At 37.5% G+C, this 23,515-nt stretch overlaps 1 protein-coding gene across 4 annotated transcripts in view; it reads right to left on the bottom strand.

The window, feature by feature from the left end:
• Positions 1-23,515, bottom strand: part of LCBK1 (long-chain base (LCB) kinase 1) — a 55,415-nt gene that overhangs the window by 2,918 nt on the left and 28,982 nt on the right. For all 4 annotated transcript variants that reach the window (XM_082920693.1, XM_082920695.1, XM_082920694.1 and 1 more), the window contains 2 exons: positions 21,422-21,568; positions 5,517-5,616 (listed from right to left, as the gene is read on the bottom strand). In XM_082920693.1, coding sequence (XP_082776819.1) covers positions 5,517-5,616; positions 21,422-21,568 — 247 coding nt within the window. The remainder of the gene's footprint in view (positions 1-5,516; positions 5,617-21,421; positions 21,569-23,515) is intronic.

The following is a 23,515-nucleotide window of genomic DNA, read 5'->3' as shown; positions in this document are numbered from 1 at the left end:
TGACTCTCACATCCAGCAATTATAGAATTTACCCAAGTACTGAAACCAACTACAACAATATAAATGTCTAGCAACATAATAAATTATAATAAATACAAATAAAGACTCAAAATTAATCCAAAACTATAATCCTTGATGCCCTAAACATGTTTCATATAAAATTCCAAATTTTCTATTTTTCTTCTTTCAATGATCTTTCATCACCATCTCTTTCATCCCCTTTCACTATCTCCCCTTCAGGGCATTTACCTGAACCCTAGCTTTAGAATTGTGTCGCACCTCTTCACAATATTGTTGTCCCTGCCATCGCGATCCTGGGCTCCTCACATCGACATTGCTACCACCCATCACATCGACATTGCTACCACCCACCACTAAAGTGTCCAAGCTCTGAAACCGACAACTACGCACTATGATTTCTTGCAGAAGCTTATCCATGTCAACCTCTCACTGCTTGCAACTCATCCTTAGGCTGCTAGCTTTCATCGTCATTGGTGGGAAGGGTTGGACCACTAGCACATGGAGAAGATGACATGATTGTGGGTCAGCCTAGAATTGACTGGACCCGTATTGAACGACCCAGACTTGTATCACTTTATCCAACCCAAATTTGAATTATAAGACCCAGTTGGTGTTCTCTGTTGTTAAAGATTCTAGTTTCCTTTCCCTATTAGGGTTTAGTTTCCTATTTCATTATGGTTAATGGCTTACAAATATTACACTTTGCATTGTAATATTCGTAGTTGTTGTGTCCTTGTTTGAATAGGATTGTGGCCCTCGTGTTCTTCTTCTATCTCCTTTCTCCCTCTCTATTCTACATACTGTCCGTAGCCCAAAAATAGCCCACTTTCAGTCTCAAAACTATGCCCTACCAAACACATACTAACCCCAACCCTTTGATATTCTAGTTCAATTCCAAAACCACAAACTAGTTGCTGTCAATAAATTTCAGCAACCATAAACCTGACAATTCAGCAACTTCATAACATAACACCCAAAAACAAAGCCCATCCCAGCACTTTTGAATCCCCAAAGTCCATAGCCTTTCTTTTCTTATTAAACCATAAATCTACCAACTTTCATAAGCTAGGTCATAATAAAACCAATAGCAGACAGCAATATTCTAGATTTCTAGTGCTGCATTTGGCAAACACCCACACCATATAAGTGGAACACCCTTGGTGGCTTTTCTTCCCCACTCCCCTTTGAGTGCAACAACTAACGAACACCCACACCACACCAAACATTCAGAGAATCAAAAAACACAGATTTCTAGCCACCACGCTATGAATAAGGAGCTGATTGACAGATTCAGTGTTACTTGGAAGAAGATTTGCACCCCCAAATACCGTTCCATGGAAAAGAAACATCTATATGCACCAAAAAGCTTTATTTTCGCCTCGAATCTACTAGATTTTTGTCCCAACTAAAGCAAAGCATCATCTCCCTCTCCAACATCTGGCAAAACATAAAGCAAACCAAGAAGGTCCACCAACTCCTCTACCTCTCAACCATTCAACTCATGGCGAAAAGCAATATGCCAACATCCCCCCTAAAAACCTAGCTATCCCATACTCAAGATCTATGCAGCGCGAACACGAACACAGGTACAGGTACGGGTACAGGTATGGACAAGGACAAGGACAAGGACAAGGACACGGGACACGGCAATTTTCAAAAAATGAAGACATGAACACGACGGGGGAGACGGCAATTTTTATTTTATATATATATATATATATATATGTATTTTATTTGCTAACAAAAACTAACATAATAACACTAATTCAATAAATATCATATATAAATAAATACACATAAATTAAAATAGATATATATATATAATTTATAAAGGCTATATATATAATATATAAATAAAAACATATATATATATATACACATCTTATATTTAAGTATAATTTATAAAAATATATATATACGTACATATATATCTATATACTAATATTCTAGATTATATATATATATATATGTCTATATATGTCACAGAGCTTGATCGAAGAGGGGAGAAATAGGGCTAGAGAGAGAGAAGGCATCGCTCATCAAAGGTCGTCGTTGTTCATCGAGATTGAAGGCGAGAGAGAGACAGATAGAGATCGAAATCATCGTTCGTCGAGTTCATCGTCTCTTCTAGTTACGACAAATACTAGGTCACTCACTCCTTTCTTCTCTCCTCTCTCTTCTCTCTCCTTTTCTAATTTCCTTGCCATGTCCCGCCATGTTCCATGGCATGCCCTCATTTCCAACACCACTATGCCACTGAGTTTGCCGTGTCCATGCTTCATAGCTCAAGATAGTCTCTAATGGCCTTTAATAATTAATACTAGCAAGAGATTGGAAAGACACCTCCACCATCTCCTCCCCATACTAAAAATGACTCCAAAATTGCACATTTGTATCATGACAAAACAACAAACCTAGTGTGATTCCAAAGCTGCCCAACTCACGTGCTTTTCCTACCTGCCTAATTGCAAGACAAGTGCACAGGATGCAAAATGTGGAAAAGCTCTTGCAACTATTTCTATTTGCTCCAATGCTGTCTAATGAGAATGAGTGCCAGGGAAAAAAAAAAAAATTGGTTGCATCTCTTGCAACCATTTCTATTCGCCCCAATGTAGGTACTTGATTACGTGCCACGTGTCATATATACATTAGGAATGATGTGTCTTACATGTCGCTATGTAGACATACATGTGTTAGTCCTCAAGGGACACATGTACGATACACATGTTTGGTCACCCTGGCTTTGTAGATGGTTAATATCTAACAACACCACTATGAAGCTTGCAAGCTTATCATCCCCCAAGAGTCGAGCTATAGGCCATCTCACGACTGCGGTGTTCTTGTTGAGCATCTCACACCGAATTGGTCTTACTGTGCAAGCCTTGTTAAACCACATATCTCCTTACCATTGAACAATTGTCAAACCATGCCAGTACCTAGGCCAAGATGCAATGTCTGGGAACGCCAAGTCTTTTAAGTATATACCTCATGACTAGCATCTTGTGGCTTGCTAGAAAGCTATGTTACATGGACTCTTTGATTTCCCCCACAGCAGCTGCATTCACTAGATATGACAAGGGTAAAGGTGTGGACATGAGTCTAACACCCGTGCCCAATTTAGAGACTTTAATCCTCTAACTTTTTATGATATATAAAGCATAAAAAATTCACATTTGCAAGTAAATAAATAGTTATAGCTGTAACATAGATGAGAGATGAAAATTCTATATTTTCTCTAAATTCTATTAAATTTCAAGTACCTTTCTACATAATTTATCTAAGAATGAGATACAAATACGAAATATATGTGTCCATGACAAGTCCCCATTCAAATCCAACTTTTTAATACATATCCCAATATCCTGAGATTTTAAGTGTACGAAGGTTTGACTCTTGGATGTATACACACACGCCTGATACTTGTACTAGAGTCCATGTAATATAGCTGGATAGAAACGAATGCTTTGCTATAGTGCTGTGAGCTGCCTTTGGCCAACCCACTGAGAGAGACCGTGCCATTAATTTCATGTACAATATCTCAAGGATCTAGGTAAATCCTCATAGAATTGTACGCTTTGGCATATTTTATCAAAATTCCAAAATATCCGAAAAGTTTGTTTCAGGTCATGTGGCCTCTCTCTCTCTCTCTCTCTCTCTCTCTCTATAGGCTACTTCATCTCTCAACATGGACACCAGATGAAACCCTGACCCTAGTCAATATTACCTACAGTAATTAATTAACCTACGATAATTAAGTAAACTAATCAGCCTACACTTGCACCAACAATGAGAATTGCAAATCAGTGGAAAGAACTTAAAATAATTACAAAAACATGGAGATGCAGGTGGTGCAAGTAAAAACTATATATTTGAGTGGATCCTAAACATAAAAACAACAATGCACAGACACCTCTCTGGATGTCATGTTTTGGTGTCCGGCACGTGCTACAAACGGCCATGAGATGAAAACAATCTGAACATTTGTTAGGCATGTTCCTAATGCATTTGGAGAAAATGTCCCATTATTGTTTTTGGTTTTCAGTTGGACATGTTGGGAAAACGCTATGGACGCTATGGACATGCTGGGGAAGTGTCCCATCCCCCCCCCCCCCCCAAAAAAAACCAAAACAGCATACTCAAGGTTGATGAATTTGATGAGAATAAATAATTGCCATAGAATAAGTACATAATGATGTGAATAGTTTTGTTGTTGGTTTTAGTTGAAGCTAGCCTTTTTCATGATAGGCGGTTAGTCCTTCCATAACTTATTTTTGACATTTGAGAATTCTAAATTTCAAAGCATCTACTCTTATATCCCAATTTCCAATTTGAGAATATCTCTAGAAATCCATCTCTTTAATTTTGACTCCATTTTATAATACTTAAAAATATCACATATAATAAATGTATTAAATTATATTTTTTCATGCATGTTTTTCATGTGTCCACAACATGTCTCTTGCATTTTTTGAAAATTTACGTGTCCGCTTGTTCGTGTAGTGCCATGAGTCCACTTATCTGTGTCATGTCATGTGTGCATGCACATGCTTCTTAACACATAAATAACTAATATAAAAGAATGAATACCATAAAAAATAGTTCCTTTCATATATATTTGGCCATAAAATTAAATAGTTGTAGCATAGTGGTGTTCAATTCATTTCATTCATAATGGGCACGTTTGATCGTCATATTATTTTTGATGGCATTGGATATGAATATGGAGTCATTGATAGGATTGTGGGGCATGGTTATACCATAGGATTAGATGAGATAAAGATTGAATATATGGTTGGATAGAGTGAGTGAAGTATTATGTTTGGTTAGAATGAGATATAAACATAAGATTATTTTTGACCGCTGAGTGGAGGAAATAATCCTGAGAGGCCTAATCTCCTTAATACCACAATTCCTATGGCATTTCTTAATCCCCCAAATCAATATTAAAGTTATCTAGAGTTTTTCTAACATGCCAAACAAACGTCAGACTAAAAAATTATTTTTGTATCCAATCCCCCTTCCCTTATCTTGCAATCAAATGCAGGATTAAAAACCTGATGGGGCCCACATGTTCCACCACCTCTTATCCCCTCTCTTAATACTGTCAACAAAAGTAGGCAATAAGTATAATTAAAAAATCAGAGTCAGCAGTCCACTTCATCTAACCCATTTGCCTGTCTAGGTCACACTGGATTAGAACAGCTGAACTGGTTTTAATGTTACTCCTGCTACGCTGCATGTAGAGTTTGCAAGAAGGGCACTTCAATTATCCATGCCTCACCTCAAAGTGAGCAGCAATGAATGTACACAAGCACCCTCGTCCTATAGATTAGGTTGAGTGATTATAAATTGAACATTAAGAAAGCAAAAGAAATATAGTTCATAATCAACAACAGGACAGACTCCAATCACCTTGTTTTCTGATTGGAAACTAATGCACCTGAGTCACTAATTTGACAAAAATCAAAAGCAATGAATCACAAAGTATAAGTTACCATCACTAACAAAACCGAAGTACGAGACAGTCATCCCAAAGTGAATAACACCAGTTTCAATCCACTCAACAGCAAAAACATCTGTGGCCGTAAGGCCGCCCTGAAACCAGCAAAATCAACCAGGTATTAATAAGAACAAATCCTATAAGCAGAAAATATCATGGTTAAAGCTACACATACCAACATCGCAAGTAATGATACAAATTTAGAAAACTAAAGGAAAAACATTTCAAATTAATATAAATAGAAAATTTTATAAGCTCATAAAACTCCAATCATTTGTAAATTATCTTAATTTAATTTCTTTCACTTTCACTAATAATCATTTTATTGCATTCCACGTGTGTTTGTGAGCATTTAATCGAATCCAGTATCGTGCTAGGAGAAGGAAATTACATAGGGTTCCAACATAGTGGGAAGCAAATTGTAGCAATGAGCATTGGGGGCCTGAATCTCTGTGGATCTAGACTGGATTTTGTAGAGACAGAATACAGCTATCTTGTTGGCATTTTGGATTTGAGTAATGATCCAAAGACCTTTCGTTTTGGGTCTACACTACTTTAAGGCTTTATATGGACATCTTTTTAGTGGGTTTCCATAATATTCATAAAAATGTAATCTACAACATTCCAATACTCTGGTAAAATTTATCTCATGGCCAATGAATGTAGTGCTGTTAAGGGTTAGCCACACAAATACTTATGATTTTTGTTAAGATCTTTTTCGACTAAACTTCTTTGTGCTATAATTTTTCATTAACTAAATTCAACCCAATCTTATATTTTTGCTTCCCCGGTGCCAATAGAGGTACCAAGATTTTTGGAATTTCACAACAAATATAGACCCTAAAAACTTTTGAAGAGAATGCATTCACTACCAGCAATGTTTTGTATTTGACAAATGTAAATAATTTCTAGACAAATGTAAATAATTTCTATACAAAAGACATGCTGCATCGCAACTCGCCAGTGAGAGGTTACCAACAGTACCCACACTGCAGAAACAAGTGTAAATAGAGGACCCAGTCCAAGAGACGTATACTTAATTGATGGATGAGATAGGATACTTAGCACATTTCCAGAGGCGAGGGATCGCGATTGCTCAGGATTGACTGCCATCATGAGAGATCAATGGCCAATAGGTGCCAGATTGTTGATTCCATATTCCACAGAAAAGCAATCGCTAAGGATCATTTTGGGATCAATCACCCTAGTGGGAAAAGGCCTAATTAGACCTATTTTAGGTTTCTAATCCCCAGTCTTATCAATAGGACCCTAATACATTTTCAGGGTTTGAGCCTCATATTTTAAGCAGCCCAAAAAAGTTTGAGAGAGCTTTTGAGTATTCTTAATCTAATTAGTCTTTCAGATACTTTGTCAAAAACTATTAGCGGTAATTAAGTGTGATTAATTAAATCTGACTGAGATTAATTAAATTTAATGATGATTAGAAATTAAACTTGATTAATTAATACAAAGCATGGTTAATTAGTATAATGAATTAATGAAGTAGGGAGGTGAAGCACACACCTCAAGTTGATGACACACCACCCTTAGAGAACAAATGTCTTTCCTTGTAATAAAAAATAAGAAAATAGAGAGAGAACCTTGCTAGAAATTCTCAGAAATTGTTAGAAGAGAGAGATGAGATAGAAGAAGGAAAAAAAAAGAAGAGGAAGAAGAAGGAGAACAAGAGAACTTCAATTCTTGGACCAAAAATTTAGTAAACCATAAGATACGAATTTTCACCCTCTTTCACATGATATATATTTTAACCCACAAAAACATGATGCAGGTTGAGTTTGAATAGAGATTAGGTGGAAGAGATGGAAGAAAAAGAAGCTGTAGCAGACAAGATTTGGTTGAAATCCACCGTTTTCCATAATTTAATCCTATGTTTTTGTATAGAATTATTAAACCATGTATCCCATATTATTCTTACTCATTTTATTGAAAATATCTTCTAATGATGCATTGAATTAAAGGTATGTTAAAGGAAATTTAGTTAGGAAAGAAATTGACTTGAATTGATGAAGAGCAAAATGAGCAGCTGTCACTACTTAGGCCATATCTCTCTATATATTTGGAATTTGGATGTGAAACCATAACCATTAAAAACTAGACTCTTGGGGCTTGAATTTAGGTTGAAGAATCGCCTAAAACCGAATCCGGATAAAGAAGATATGCCCATTTGAAGTTAGACCACAAAGTCTGTTGCAGCAGCGGCCGCACGTGTGGCCAACCCCAAAATCAACACTGCATAAGCTCTGCACATGCAGCTAACAGGGTATTTGACCCGTTTTGCTTCTTTTTCACCCTTTTGACTCACCGGACCTCGTTTCACCTAATTGGAACTTGAAATGAACATAAATAAGACTTGAAAATTGACTAGAAAGAGTGCAGTCAAAAGAATGAATTGAACCTAAGCTAGCACACACTCAAATTAGAACCAAAAAGAGTAATGTTACATCGCTTTGGATCGTATTTCATTGAATGCTTGTATTGTACTTGTGTAGGTTAAGCACTTTGGAGGAAGTAACCCTTTGTCCAACAGCCATTTGTAAGTAGTAGTATAGTAAAATTATGTTTGTTAAACTATGATTTGAAATGCAAAACCTATGCTATGTTTATGAAAGTTATGCTAATGTTTCACCATGAATGAACATCATATACTCTTGTATCATGTATTAAGACGACGCCTTGGATCTTGTTTTGTTATTGGAAAATAATACCAATAACCTCTTGCTAACTGAGCTCCTCTTTCCACCTATTGTGGATCTTAATGTTCTCAAAGCCCTTGGAATGTTCATCGCTATGTATATGCTTGCAAGTTAAGCTTTGTTTTATCATATACAAATTATGCCATGTTTAAACTATGATCTTGTGTTTGTTTTTATTAAAAAATCATTAGTGTTTATTCATTTGCAACTTTACTATATTACCATTCATGGGGCAATGGCTTACCCCTCCCTTATATATATGTAGGTGATGAAGAGTTCGATTACAAAGAGAAGTTTGAATAGAAGCCGGTCATGTATGTTTGTGCTAGATTTGTCAAGCCTTGTCATATGTGTTGTATTTCACTTTTGTCGTATAGATCATGTAATAATGCAAAGATAACAATCTAAAAAAAATGTATGCTTTCATTTCATATAGTTATGCATTGCTCTGAATGGATGTTTCAAATGGACTCAATATAAGCAAATAATGGCTTCCACACCTACAAATGGAAAATTTGCCCCAATTTTCTTTTGAGTCCAACTTGTTTTGAAAGTTAGGCATATGGTAGTCTGCGAATACTGGCCGATCACTACACTATCATGTTTAGGACAGGATGGGGTCGTGACACTCAATCTTTGGATACTTAGGCAAATTTATGTTCAATGTTTTCATAAAAACCTTCACACTTTGCATTACATGTCACTACATCATCTTAATGGTTGTTTGGGTAAGTCTTCGGAGTACAGAGATCAAAGCAAAGAGCTTCGTCGTGAACTACCAAATAAAAAAAGGTTGAACGGATCAGGTTGAGCTCGTCGAGCATGGAGAGAATTTCAGAGCTAGGTAGACTAGGGTATGGTTGTAATTCCATTTGTCTAAGTCCTATAAAGTTTTGATTTGTTTAGTGAATTGTTTGGAGTATTAGGATCATAGTTCGCCTACAACAATAATTATCAAGTTAGTATCAAGATGGTATCGTTTGAAGCTTTCTTTGGTAGACTGCATAGGTCACATATTTGTTAAATCGAGGTTGGAAATGCACCGATATTGGGGCAGAAATTCGTGCGAGAAAAACAGAGAAGATCGCTCTCATCCAATAGCGGTTGATTATCGTACAAAGCCAACAAAAGAGTTATCCGAACCGAAGTATACAACCGTTATTTGAGATCAGGAATCACATAATCTTGAAGATTTCACCAAGACAAGTTTAATGAGAACTAGGAGTAGCAAAAAACTTTCACCTAGGTTCATCAGGCCTTTTGATATCATTAGAAAGGTTTGAGAGGTAGCATACCATCTTGTATTACCGCTACCGTTATCAAGAGTTCATGATGTATTCCATGTTTCTATGTTGCAAAAGTATGAACCAGATCCTTCACACATGTTTGATTGGACACACTTGGAGGTTGATGAAGACACTTCGTACGAGGACTGACCAGTAGAGATTCTAGATTCATCGGAGCAAGTCATGCAAGGAATCACAGAGTTGAGAAAGCGACCTGGCAACAACAAAGCAAAAGTTCGTTCTAAATTTCCCGACTTGTTTGAAGGTAGGTTAGTTACTGTTTTTCTTTTATTCTTGTATTAGTCGAATTTTATGGGTGAAATTCCCTAAGGTGGGGAGATTGTAGTGACTCAGGTCTTAAACCCGATTTTAATTTATTATTTGACAGTTGTCGTGTGGTATTTACATTGTTTTCGAAATATTACTGGTTTTGGGTCGACATGACTTGCTAAGTTGCTTATTTATTGTTTTCTGCTCCCGAGATTGTGAGGATTGTATTGAACCTCATTTACCATTTTAGTTGTTCTGTGATTGAGTTCTGGACTTGGAAATACGAAATTCAGACTTAGAATCGAAGTTTGAGAAGCACCCAGTAGGGGTGCTTTGCACGTGCAATGGACTTGGAAATGCGAAATTTAGACTTAGAATCGAAGTTTGAGGAGAAGCGCCCAGTAGGGGTGCTTCGCACATGCAGTGGGTTATGCCTGCACCTGCAGAATAAGACAAAGTTAGGTAGTGTGTTAAGGGTCAGTCAAATGGTTCGGGTTTTTGGTTAGCTCCGCTCTTGCGCTTTCGCTTGGACATCTGAAAGGGCTGTTGTTGTCGCCAACAAAGATTAGCCTGCAAATGTGGTGGAAGGAGCCGCACGTGCAGTGTAGGGGCTCCGCGCGTGCGATAGAGGGCAATTTTTCCTACGGGTTCATTTCTGCCACTATCCACATGTGGCTAGTAGGCTTCGCACATGCAACAGGCTGCTGGACGCAGCTAATGTAGTTGTTTCTTGGCCTTTTCTTTTTCTTTCCTCATATACACGGATGACTCCCCCCTTATTTCATTTCCAATCTCTCTCTCTCTCTCTCTCAATTTCAACACAAGATTGGACGTACTTTGGATTTCAGTCAAAGTTTGGTCTGAGAAGGAAAGTTGTAAAGCTTGTTGAGGTCTACATTTCCAACGTTCCAAATTTTTGTTTCACAGGTTTGATTACCTCGGATTTGTTTTCTCTTCATTGCTAGAGGTAGGGTTTTCTTCTCTCTTTCGAACATGGGTTTTTATGATGTATGTGTGGTGATATATTACACAAATGATGACCATTTTCTCATGTATCCATGCAATAATTTTGGGTTTTTAAATGATGATTATGAATTTCTCTCCTTCCATTATTTTGAGAAATAATATCATTGTGCATTGTGTCGAAATGAAAACCCCAATTATTTCAAAACCTAGTTATAATTTGAGAACTATTATACAAAATTGTTGAAATTTCATAAAGATTGTATGTTGATGAATTTCATAAATCTTGAGAAAACTAGGAATTATTTCGGAAACCTTGAGAACTTGAACTTGGTTCGTTTGAGGTTTAGATTGGGATTTGAAAAATGTAACCTTGAAAATGAATTGGTTTTAAGAACCGTTGTTTGAACATTTTGGAATAATTTATGTAATAGATAACATTAACGAGATTTCCAGATAAAACGGTGAATTCGGGATAGTATATAGAAATGATTGATTTGATAATATAGGTAACCAAAAATATTGTGTATTGTATTATTAAATAAATTAACCAAAGAAGAATACAAGTTAAATAGGCAAAGACAGAGACCCTAGTCTCCTACTTACATATAGTAAGACTAACTACCCTTAGGCGTACTAAAGTAAATAACATAAAAATATTTCATATATGTCACGTGATTAAGTTTGCTAAAAAGAAAATGAAAGCAAGTAGTACGTGAAGAAATCTGCCAACTAAAGAGGAGGGTGTGAAGCGAAATCCCATATCGCCGAAGTACTAAAATAATATTAAGCATATAAGCGTGAGGGCACTCTCACCTCTTGAGCTAGCTTTTGGGGTTGAGTTCTACCCAAGACCGTGTAACATGGTATTAGAACAGTTCATTGGAAACCATTGTTCTTGCGTCATTTCAGCACCAGAGGTCCTTCCTCTTAGTCATATTTTGCATATTGTATGTCGCAGCCCACTTTATAGCCACTTCGTCATCCTGTCTTCACTCAGCCACATTAGTGTGTCTCTCTCTCAACCTCAACGAAGTTCCCTCTGGCCATCGCAACCCTTCATAGCCTTGATTTTGCAGTCACGCCCCTTCGCAAGTTGTCTGGTCATCTCTCACTCCTCCATTGTTGCCTAGTTCTTGCGCTTCGGACTTCTGGTTGCATCTAGAACCTGCGAATATGACTTCTGGAACAAAAGGGAGAACAATAGTGCCAGCCTAGAGATATTGACGAATAAAGTGGCAATTGATCTCCATGTGCTTCGTCTGTTCATGAAACACTGAATTATGAGCAATTAGAATTGCACTCTAATTGTCACAATACAACGAAGTCAGGGAAGAGAGTGTAACACCCATATCATAAAGAAGCCAATGAAGGAAAACTACTTCAGAAGTGGCATGGGCCAAGCACGATATTCAGCTCATCGGTAAAGCAAGCACCAAACACCTATTTTTTTGCTTTTCTACGAGATGAAAGAATCACCACAAAAAACACAAATCAGACGTGACTTGCAACCAAAGATATCACCAACCCAATCGCATTTGCATGGGCCCAAAGAGTCAATTTTGAGGAGGAAGACAAGTACGCATTAGAGCAAAGTACCACGAATGTAACGCAAAATGCGTAACAAGGCAGTCCAGTGGATAGACTATGGAGCAAAAACAAATTGGCCAAGAATGTGAAAAACATGAGAAATATCTTGACGAGTAACAGTAAGAAAGACTAAATAACCAACAAGTCTCAATAAGCAGTAGGATCATCGAGGAGCACACCATCGGAAGTAGAGAACTTAGCATGCAATTCAATAAAAGTATCCACAATCTTGTAATCGATGAGATTGGCACAAGAGAGAATGTCACTTGCATACTTTGAGGGGGGCAAAAAAATACCCCTTAGGAGTCTACACAACCTCAATAGCAAGAAAATATCTAAGCGGACCCAAATCTTTCATCTTAAATTCTTGAAACAAATGAAGTTTGACTACATTATTAGTAGAGTCAGACCTAGTCATAATCACATCATCCACATGCAAGAGAACAAGAAGAAGTCTAGTAGAAGTGCGATGGGTAAGCAGTGCAGAGTCATGTGCGCTAGGGCAAAAACCAAGCTGTAGAGTAACAGATTGAAATTGCTCATACCAAGCCCAAGGAGACTTTTAAGGCCACAGAGAGCACAACGAAAGTGACAAACAAGACCTAGGGAATGAGAGAGGCTGGGAGGAGCCCACATATAAACCTCCTTTGCAAAAGAATTCTTAACATCTAGGTGAAACAGAGGCCATTAACGCATAGCAGCAACAAAGATAAGAGTATGAACGATAGTCGTCTTATCAACCAAAGCAAATGTTTCCTCATGGCCAATCCCATACTCCCAAAAGAAACCCTAAGCAACCATGCAAGCATTGTAACATTTTAAAAAACTATCAGAATGAGTCTTGACCTTGTCGATCCATTCGCAGCCAATAAGATTTTTTCAACAAACAGAACCAACTCCCAAGTCTGAGTCTTAACTAGAGCAATTAACTTATTATTCATGGTAGTGACCCAATTTGGATCATGTCAAGCTTCTTTATAGGACCTGGGATCAAAGTAAGTATGGAGACAAGATAGAAATGACCGATAGAAGGACAAGAAATATGCATTAGTGAAATTATATTTGACCAACGAACAGCGATCCAAAGGAGGATAACAAGATGCAAGTAGATCAAGGTCCAGAGATGGAGGAGGAGGGTCAATAAACCTGGATGGTTGAGACCGATGACGCAAGTAAACAAGGAGAGGACCAGACAAAGGACCAGGAGAAGCCACAAGAGAAAGATCAGATGCTTTAACACTATAGACACTCATCGGGAGACACATCAGCGGGGGAAGGATCAAGATGAACCAATTCATCCTGGTAATGAAAGCAAAAGTGGAAAGAAGAGTGAAGTAAGATAGTTTTTCTAGAAAAGTGACATGATGAAATATGTAGAGCTTTTTGGTCATAGGATCATAACGGTAACCATTCTAATGAATACCATAACCCTAGAGAACACACAATACACATCGAGAGCTAAGCTTTGAATGGTCTCATTTGGGAAGAAGAACAAAACATGTAGAACCAAAGACATGGAAGAGGGAGTAATTGGTGATCTCACCATAAATTCGTCCATAAGGAGAAGCGCCAGAGACAAGAGTTGGCATCCTATTGAGAAGGTAAGCAGCAGTAAGCACAACTTCTCCCCAAAGGAAGGGAACAAAAGATGAAAGGAGTGGCCAAGTTGTGTCAAGAAGATGACGATTTTTGCAGTCAGCTTTGCCGTTAAGCGAAGGAGTATCAGAACAAGAGGATTGATGAACAGTACCATTAGGGCATGTTTGATTAGGAGGATTATAGCGTAGGATCGAGATTAATAATCCATGGGACTTACATTCCGATGTTTGGTTCCAATGGTGACCCCTAAAACTCTATAATCTTCTTGATAACACTTCCCAAAATTTTTATAGAGAGATGTGACAAGACAAATGCGCCAAAAATCCCCAATCCTTGAAGAAATATTCATCTTAGGAATCAAACAAATAAATGAAGCTTTCATGCAAGTGTTCACTACATTATTTCCAAAAATTCTGCAAAACCTTAATCAAATCCATCTTAACCACATCCCACAGTAAATTCATCAAATCCTAGCATTTTATCCCTTTCACAATCAAAAATATGTAACCTAATTTCTTAGGTCTTTCCTGATTAGACTTGCTAGCCTCAATTGGAAACTACTCCAAACCTCAATCCCTAGCCTATCCATCCCACTCGAAGTATACAACCTAGAATAGAAAGAAAAAAATTTATTAATTATCTTATATTCCATTTCCACAACCCTCCCTTAATCATTTTTTTCAATCATTGACAAAGAAAATTGTATTCGAGAATGTGTCGAGGGGAACCCTAATCAATCAATAAAAAGGAACTTTTACTTTTTCAGTTTTCAACCTCTTAATCAACTTCTTATTCCTTTTCCCATTTTTCGCCCTATGAAATAGCTTGGAATTATTATCCCATCCTTCAACCATCTAACTTTCGCTTCTTGTCAATATGAGATTTGCTTCCTAACCACTACTTCCTCAGACTTGATCTTTAACTATAGTTTTTCCTTTCTAAGAGACTCATTTAACTCGATTCTAAAATATCCAACTTATTCTTCTAAAAAAGCCATTCTTTACTTTCCTCAAATCCCCAAAAATATTCTTATTCCAAACATTTAACTTAGGCCTAGTTTGGGAAGACTAAATAAGTGCACTTTTTGACTTTTTATGAAATATGGGTTGGGTTTGGGTTGGGTTTGAAGTGATGTATTAGAGAGGTGATGTGACTTAAATAAGATGATGTGACTTAAATAAGATAGTGACTTTTTGACTTTTTATCTTTTTTCAATCTTCCCAAGCTAGGCCTTATCCTTCACTGTTTTGAGCTTCTTAATAAACTTGAATCCCTCCAACCACAAATCCTACAATTATCAACTCCCCCCCCCCCCCAAAAAAAAAAATAAAAAATAAAAAATAATTTCATATTTGCCTTACTTAGAAAATATGAGGAAGAAGAACTCCGAAAATATGAGGAAGAAGGAATATATTTCTGTTATATTCAAAACTTCTTATCTTACAAGACCAAATGACACTCCTTATATAGGAGATATTACAAACATCATTATAACCCATTATATGCCACTTACATATTATATATTACCACTATCATATTATATACATTGCCACCAACACCACTATCATATTCTATACATGCCACTATCTACCACCAACGCCACTATCTACCACCAACATCACTATCATATTATATACATGCCACTATCTACCACCAACACCACTATCATATTATATGCATGCCACTATCTTATTATATACATTAACACAAATTTCCAGCACTCCCCCTCAAGCTGGTTTGAAGATATCTTCCATAGCCAGCTTGCTAGTCAGCTTATCAAATTGCTTCTTGTGTAGTCCCTTCGTTAGCACATCAGCTAATTGTTCACCTGTTGGAAGGTAGGTCATACAAATTATGCCAGCATTGATTTTCTCCTTGATGAAATGTTTATCCACTTCTATATGTTTTGTGCGATCATGTAGAACTGGATTATGAGCTATAGATATAGCTGCTTTGTTGTCACAATAGACCTTCATAGGTGTCGGGTGAGAAAGCTTTAATTCTTCAAGAATTCTTTTAATCCACATTACTTCACAGATTCCATGGGCAACAGTTCTGAACTCTGCTTCTGCACTACTTCTAGCTACCACATTCTGTTTTTTACTCCGCCATGTAACTAGGTTCCCACCTACAAAGGAGCAGTATCCGGATGTTGATCTCCTGTCTGTAACACTTCCTGCCTAGTCTGCATCTGTGTATACTTCAACTTGAAGATGTCCATGTTTCTTGAACAGTAAGCCTCTCCCTGGAGTTCCTTTCAAATATCTTAAGATCTTATAAACGGCCTCAAAGTGCTCTGCCCCTGGTGAGTGCATGAACTGACTTACCATGCTGACTGCAAAGGCAATATCAGGCCGCGTATGAGACAAGTAAATCAATTTCCCTACAAGTCGCTGATATTGTTCCCTCTCTTTGACTTCTTCAGCCTTAGCAGCTTGTAACTTCAAGTTAGGCTCGATCGGAGTCTCCACCATCTTACAACCAAGCATACCTGTTTCTCCAAGGAGATCAAGAACATATTTTCTCTGATTAACGAATATACCTTCCTTGGATCTTGCAAATTCCATTCCGAGGAAATACTTGAGGGCTCCCAGATCCTTAATGTGAAATTCTTTTGCGAGTTTCTCTTTGAGGGCTGCTAACTCTGCTTCATCATTACCAGTTAAAATGATGTCATCAACATAAACAATCAAAATTGCAATTTTACTGTTTTTTGAATGTTTATAAAATATTGTGTGATCTGCTTGACTCTGCGAGAAGCCACAACTGATAACTGCCTTCCCAAAGCGTTCAAACCACGCTCTTGGTGATTGTTTGAGTCCGTATAATGACTTGTTCAATCTGCATACTCTGTCGCTTCCAAGTCTCTGCTCAAATCCCGGCGGTAGGCTCATGAATACCTCCTCTTCAAGATCACCATTGAGAAATGCATTTTTAATGTCAAGTTGATGTAGAGGCCAATCTGAATTTACTGGAAGAGATAACAGTACTCTGATGGAATTTATTTTAGCAACAGGAGCAAACGTCTCCTGATAGTCGATCCCATAAGTTTGAGTGAAGCCTTTAGCCACCAGTCTCGCCTTATATCTCTCAACGCTTCCATCTGCGTTACATTTTATCGTAAACATCCATTTACATCCAACTGTTTTCTTGTCTTTGGGTAGATCAACTATCTCCAAGTACCACTTCTCCTTAAAGCATTCATCTCCTCCATGACTGCTAATTTCCAATTCGGATCATCCAATGCTTCCTGTATATTCCTTGGAACAAACAAGTGTGAAATCCTAGATGTGAAAGCTCTATGGTTTTTAGACAGTCTTTGATAGGAGAGGTAATTTGCAATAGGATGTTTAATGCAATTTCGGACACCTTTCCTAATTGCTATAGGAACATCAAGGTCGGAAATAGAAGGAATAGGATTACCTAAAATTTCGATGCCAGAACTCGGGTGGACATTCGGGTCATTAGGATGGACATTCGGGTCATTATTCCTCAGATGAAATCGCTTCCTAGTATAAACCTGAAGCTCAGGATTTAGATCATTTTGTAGTACTTCTCCCCCTAAACAAGAATCTTTTTGACTAGGCACCATAGAACTTGGTTCTCCTAAGTGATCATTATCAGACAGATGTGGTTTTTGTGTAGGATAAATGACATTGGGGAGCGGGATAGAAATATCCCAAAAACGATCTTCTACTCCACTTGTCTCCCCCTGAAGAGAAGTGTTGGGGAAATAGGATTTTGTTTCCACAAATGACACATCCATACTCACATGAAATTTCTTGGTTTGAGGATCGAAACACTTATACCCCTTTTTGTTTGAGGAATAACCCAAAAAAACACATTTTATAGCACGGGGGTCAAGTTTTGAACGAAATTGACTGGGAACATGAACATAGGCAGTACATCCAAAAACTTTGGCGGGTAAATCAGAAAACAACCTCGTGTCAGGAAAAAAAGTTTTGAGACAATCAAAAGGTGTTTTGTATGTTAACACCTTTGTAGGCATCCTATTTATCAAATAAGAGGCTGTTAAAATTGCTTCACCCCATAAATATTTAGGAACATGCATGTAAAACATTATAGCACGCGCTACTTCAAGTAGATGTTTATTTTTTCGTTCTGCAATGCCATTTTGTTAAGGGGTATCCCGACATGTAGATTGATGAAAAATCCCTTTTTTTTCCAAAAACTCACCCAACTGCTCATTGAAATATTCTGTTCCATTATCAGAATGTAAAATACCAATTTTGGTTTGAAATTGGTTTTCAATCATATTGTAAAAATTTGTGAATAAATTTTTCACGTCAGATTTTTTATTCATCAAATAAATCCAACATAAGCGGGTATGGTCATCAATAAATGTAACAAACCATCTTTTACCAGAAAGAGTAGTGATTTTAGAAGGGCCCCAAACATCACTATGAATCAAATAAAAAGGTTTGGAAGCCTGGTAAGGTTTTGGCAAATAAGTAGAGCGATGAAATTTTGCAAAAATGCAACTTTCGCAATGAAAAGAAGAACAATCAATCCCTTTAAATAATTCTAGAAATAAATGTTTCAGATAAAGAAAACTAGGATGTCCTAGCCTATAGTGCCATAGCATTATTTTTTCTCGAACAGAGATTGAACTAGTACTATTAAAGCTCTGAGCTTTTTTATTACTAACAGGTACTTCATCAAAGTAGTAAAGACCTTCAAGCATCCTAGCACGCCCAATCATCATCCCCGAGTTCTGGTCCTGAAATTCACAATGGGATTCAAAAAATGTAACACGACAATTAGAATCCTTAGATAGTTTACTGACAGACAAAAGGTTACAGGCTAAGTTGGGGACGTGAAGAACAGCATTGAGATTAATTTTCTCAGTTAGTTTAATAAATCCTTTTCCTGCAATAGGTGAAAAACTACCATCGGCTATTCTGATTTTGTCATGACCAGAACAAGGGAAATAGGTACTAAATAAATGGGAAAAACTAGTCATGTGATCGGAGGCACCGGAATCTATGATCCACGGAGAGAAGTTTAGGCAAGAGAAGGCTTTAGGATTTCTACCTGTTTGTGCCAACAAAACACTAGGAGTACCGGATGAGAAGTTGGATTTTATCAGCTTTAAGAGTTGATCAATCTGCTCTTTGTTGAAGGGACCTGAATCGGCTTCATTAGCGGTAGGAAAGCCACGATTCTTCTCTCCTTGTTTGCTGCTTTTCCAGTTGACAGGTTTGCCATGGATCTTCCAACACGTTTCGCGTGTATGGCGAGACTTGTTGCAAAAATCACACTAGACCCGTGGCTTATCATCAAACCTGCGCTGGTAATTTGCAGCCTTGTTGGCCGCAGCATCGCTAATTAAAGCAGAAATTTCAATTGATTCACCAGTACCTTTTTTCTTAAGCATGACGCTCCTTCGGCTCTCTTCCCTTCTGACTTCGGCAAATACTTCGCCAATGGATGGGAGAGGAGGTCTGCCAATAATTCTTCCTCGCACTTCATCGAACTCAATGTTGAGGCCGGCAAGAAACTTGTAAATACGGCTGTCTTCCACAGTTTTCTTGTGGTGGTTGCAGTCGTCAACCGATTTCCATTCGTATGTGTTGAAGATGTCAAGATCCTGCCACAACCTTTTCAACGAATTGAAATATTTGGTGACGGAATCATCTCCTTGACGAATCTCTCCCAACTTCAAAGTTAATTCGAAAACTTGAGATTGATTTCCTAGGTCAGAATACATCTGACTAACATTATCCCACAATTCTTGTGCAGTAGTATAGCACATGTAATTAGAGCTTATATCCTCCTCCATGGAATTGACCAACCATGTCATAACCATGGAGTTTTCAGCGTCCCAACTGTCGAACAGCGGATCATTAACAGCAGGAGCCTTCTTGTCACCAGTGATGTAACCGATCTTTCCTTGCCCACGGATATACATCCGGACAGATTGTGACCAGCGGAGAAAATTATCACCATTTAGGCGGATGGTGGTGATTTGGACAGAGTGAGAGTTGGACGTTTTCACCGGAATGGCAGCGGCAGGGGTTGAAGTGGTTTCGGACGTGACTTCCGACATGGCTATGACGGTTTTAGGGCTGCTGTGTTTTTTGTTGCTCTGATACCAACTTAGAAAATATGAGGAAGAAGAACTCCGAAAATATGAGGAAGAAGGAATATATTTCTGTTATATTCAAAACTTCTTATCTTACAAGACCAAATGACACTCCTTATATAGGAGATATTACAAACATCATTATAACCCATTATATGCCACTTACATATTATATATTACCACTATCTACCACTATCATATTATATACATTGCCACCAACACCACTATCATATTCTATACATGCCACTATCTACCACCAACACCACTATCATATTATATACATGCCACTATCTTATTATATACATTAACACAAATTTCCAGCAGCCTTGCACCACACCCATAGAATATCTGACTCAGTAGAATATCCACCAAAAGGAAAAATCCTCTTGATACCCACATGACCCACCTTGAGTAGAGAGCACAAAACATTCCACCTAAAATGGCGTTACTTGAACTCCACCATGTACCTCTACAGAAGAAATCACTCTAAAGCCACTCGTGAAATTGGTTAAATATTGCTAACTTGACAAAACACACCACTAAGCAATGAGGTCCCTTCATATATATATATATATATATGTATACACAAGTAGCTTTATATATATACATTTTTATGCTGCATATAAAGCTTAGAGGTGAGTTCAAACATAGCTAAAAAATTAGTGTGCCTCAAAATGTGCTCACGTTGGCTTATTTATATAACAAGCTTCTCTCAAATACGCTTTTAGTGAGCCATAAACGAGTCGAGCTTGAGTAGACTGGTTTGTTTTACAACCCTGATAAGAGTAGCAGCACTTCAACAACAGTTATTAGTTGATTTGGTCTTTTGTTTATATGTAGTCTTTTGTATTAAATTAAACTTCAAATCTTGAATAACTGAAAACTGTTAAGATATGTCTTTGTGCACAAAAATAAAACAAAAAAGAAAAGCACAAAAGCACAAGCATGGGGAAAAAACCAAGTGCTTGGACAATACTGATAGGAATAGGTTCATAACTATTCCTTAACAAAAGGTACTTACAAAAAAGATAAAAACAGCATCAAAGAATTCATTTTGCAGAACCGATATAGTGAAATGGAAAATTGTGACTGAATATCACCTATGCTCAGCACTTAATGATTGAGTAAAGAATAAACATTAATGATCAAGTAAAGAACAAACAATGAGCTGCACAATAACCAATTAAAGAAAGGGGGGGGGGGTGAATTTCAGATATCCAATTGCTACATTATCAAATATGTGTTACCAAGAATAAGAAGGATCAGATTTGTTAGATAGTTATAAAATTTAAGAGCACAAGCATTAGATTCTCACGGAATAATCAGCAACCTATCATTTGATAGTGTATGTAAGGGAAAAGAAGAGCATTACCTTCACTATAGCTATTGCAGCTGAGATTGGATCTCTAACTCCTAGAACAGTCCAAATCAAAGAATTATCTGAACCAGCCGGTATAATTCCAATTGGAATTGAAATTGCTTCTTTCTGGTTGTCTCTACTGAGTAGACCATTTAAAACCTGCACAAGAACAATGCTATGTAACTTGATCCTCATGTCAAACAAAAATAACCAAACAAATATAAGCAAACAACAAATAAACATGGAATCTAATGGAGCCAATCAAGAAAGAGATTTCATTAGAGAGAGAAAATCCCAAGATGGGTACAAGAGCTCTCAAGCTTTGAAATATTCAATATCAAAATATCATAAACTAAATACTAGAGGGCCTAACCACCAATTTATAGGATAAAAGACCCAACTAACTCTAATTAACATTTACGGTGTTAAACATAACAACCATACTAGTTCTAACTACATCCGACTTCCCCTCTAAAGAAAACAACTTGTCCTCAAGTTGGGACTACAACAAAATGACTCAAACAAATGCCTTATAGAAGTATGATGGACATGCAACAGCGAACAAGGTTAAGTAGTTGCAAGTCCTTATTCAAAGATCATCCTAGCAAATATCCTTCCATCAAAACGAGTTCTCTTTTATGGACATCAACCGAAGCCATGTTGAGGTGTGAATAGGCCACCCATGTAGCATGCCGTTTTGGAAGCAAGATGTCATTAAAGTGACACTTCTCACGTGGGCTCAAAATAAACACATCCTTCCTCTACGCAGCTGGGCCGGGTACTAAATCAACACAAACTTTGAAGATAGCATAAGAGGCATTTTTAGGAAACAAAGTTCATTCAACACCCATGAAACTTCAATGTCATGACTCTCCATCATAATTTTCTTGGAATGTAGATAAAGGATAGATGGTGGGATTGCAATCACTTCCTTCATGGGAAGTGATGTAAGAGCAAAACTTGTTTCATCTACAAATCTTTCTTCATCTTCAAGGACACCTTGACTCTGTACAAGAAAGTCATCTTCAACATCATAGTGGTCAAAGATTGGAACTCCTTCATAGTCGGTTCACTATCGTCGTCAAAGATGGCAACATCTTGACCATAGTCTTCTTCCACATCTTGATCAAAGATGGGAATATCTTCATCACAAATAGAATGAGCTTGACAACAATCTTGTTTGTTGCCACAATTTTCCTCCATGTCTTCTTCACCAAAGATAGAAGCTTCTTCCTCATTATATCTTGGTTCAACCACCTCGTCACTAAAGAGTATCTTATGATGACATCCATCATCACAAGTCTCTTGCATTCCAGCACTAGTTGAATAACCAACCTGGACATAGTCATAGAATGGTTGTCCGATTGCAAAACCGCTTTGGTATTGATGTCCGGAATTTGAAATGCCCTTCTTTGGTTGCTTCTCAACCAACAAAGGTGGCATATGATTAGATGGCAATAAGTGGTCCATGAGCTCCTTCCTCATCTTCTTCCACTCTAACCTTTTCTTGGCCATTTCTTTGCCTACCAACTTGTAATTGTTTCCACCAATTAGAGGCGTGACCTTTGAAGCTTTGAGAGACCAATTTCACCTTCCTTGCTTCCGACACATCATAACACTCCAAATGACTCCTCAAAGACATCCTGATTGTAGCTTCCATGAAATTCGGGAAACACTAAATCCTTAACAGTGTCATTCCACTCGGAATTCAACCCAGTTGAACATGATCTACACCTATGCAGAGCATGAAAGAAATCATCTAGTTGATGATCCTTGGAACCATTACTACCTTTAGAATGAAGTTGCAAGCATTGCACCTTTCCAACCAAGGTAGCTATTTGTGAACTCAACTCTTCAATCTCATTTTGTTGATTTTGGTTTCCAATGCTCCTTTCAATTGAAAGATTCATCTCGATTTCTTCACCCAAATTCGTAGCATAAGCCCTACCACGGCCACCCCTAGACCTCAACCTTGTTGAGCCATTGAAACCCCCAAATGTTCAAATCACAAACCCAATTCGATCAACAGTTCAAGAACAATAATGGAACTACCCAAAAAATCCAAATAGTGCAATAGTTCAAACAATTCAAGAACACAATATAAGC

The sequence above is a fragment of the Camellia sinensis genome, chromosome 3 (genome assembly GCF_055761805.1).
Source record: "Camellia sinensis isolate YWXY chromosome 3, ASM5576180v1, whole genome shotgun sequence".
In the NCBI taxonomy this organism is placed as follows: Eukaryota; Viridiplantae; Streptophyta; class Magnoliopsida; order Ericales; family Theaceae; genus Camellia; species Camellia sinensis.
The sequence above is the reverse complement of the archived record's forward strand: the minus strand, read 5'-3'. Positions and strand labels throughout refer to the sequence as shown.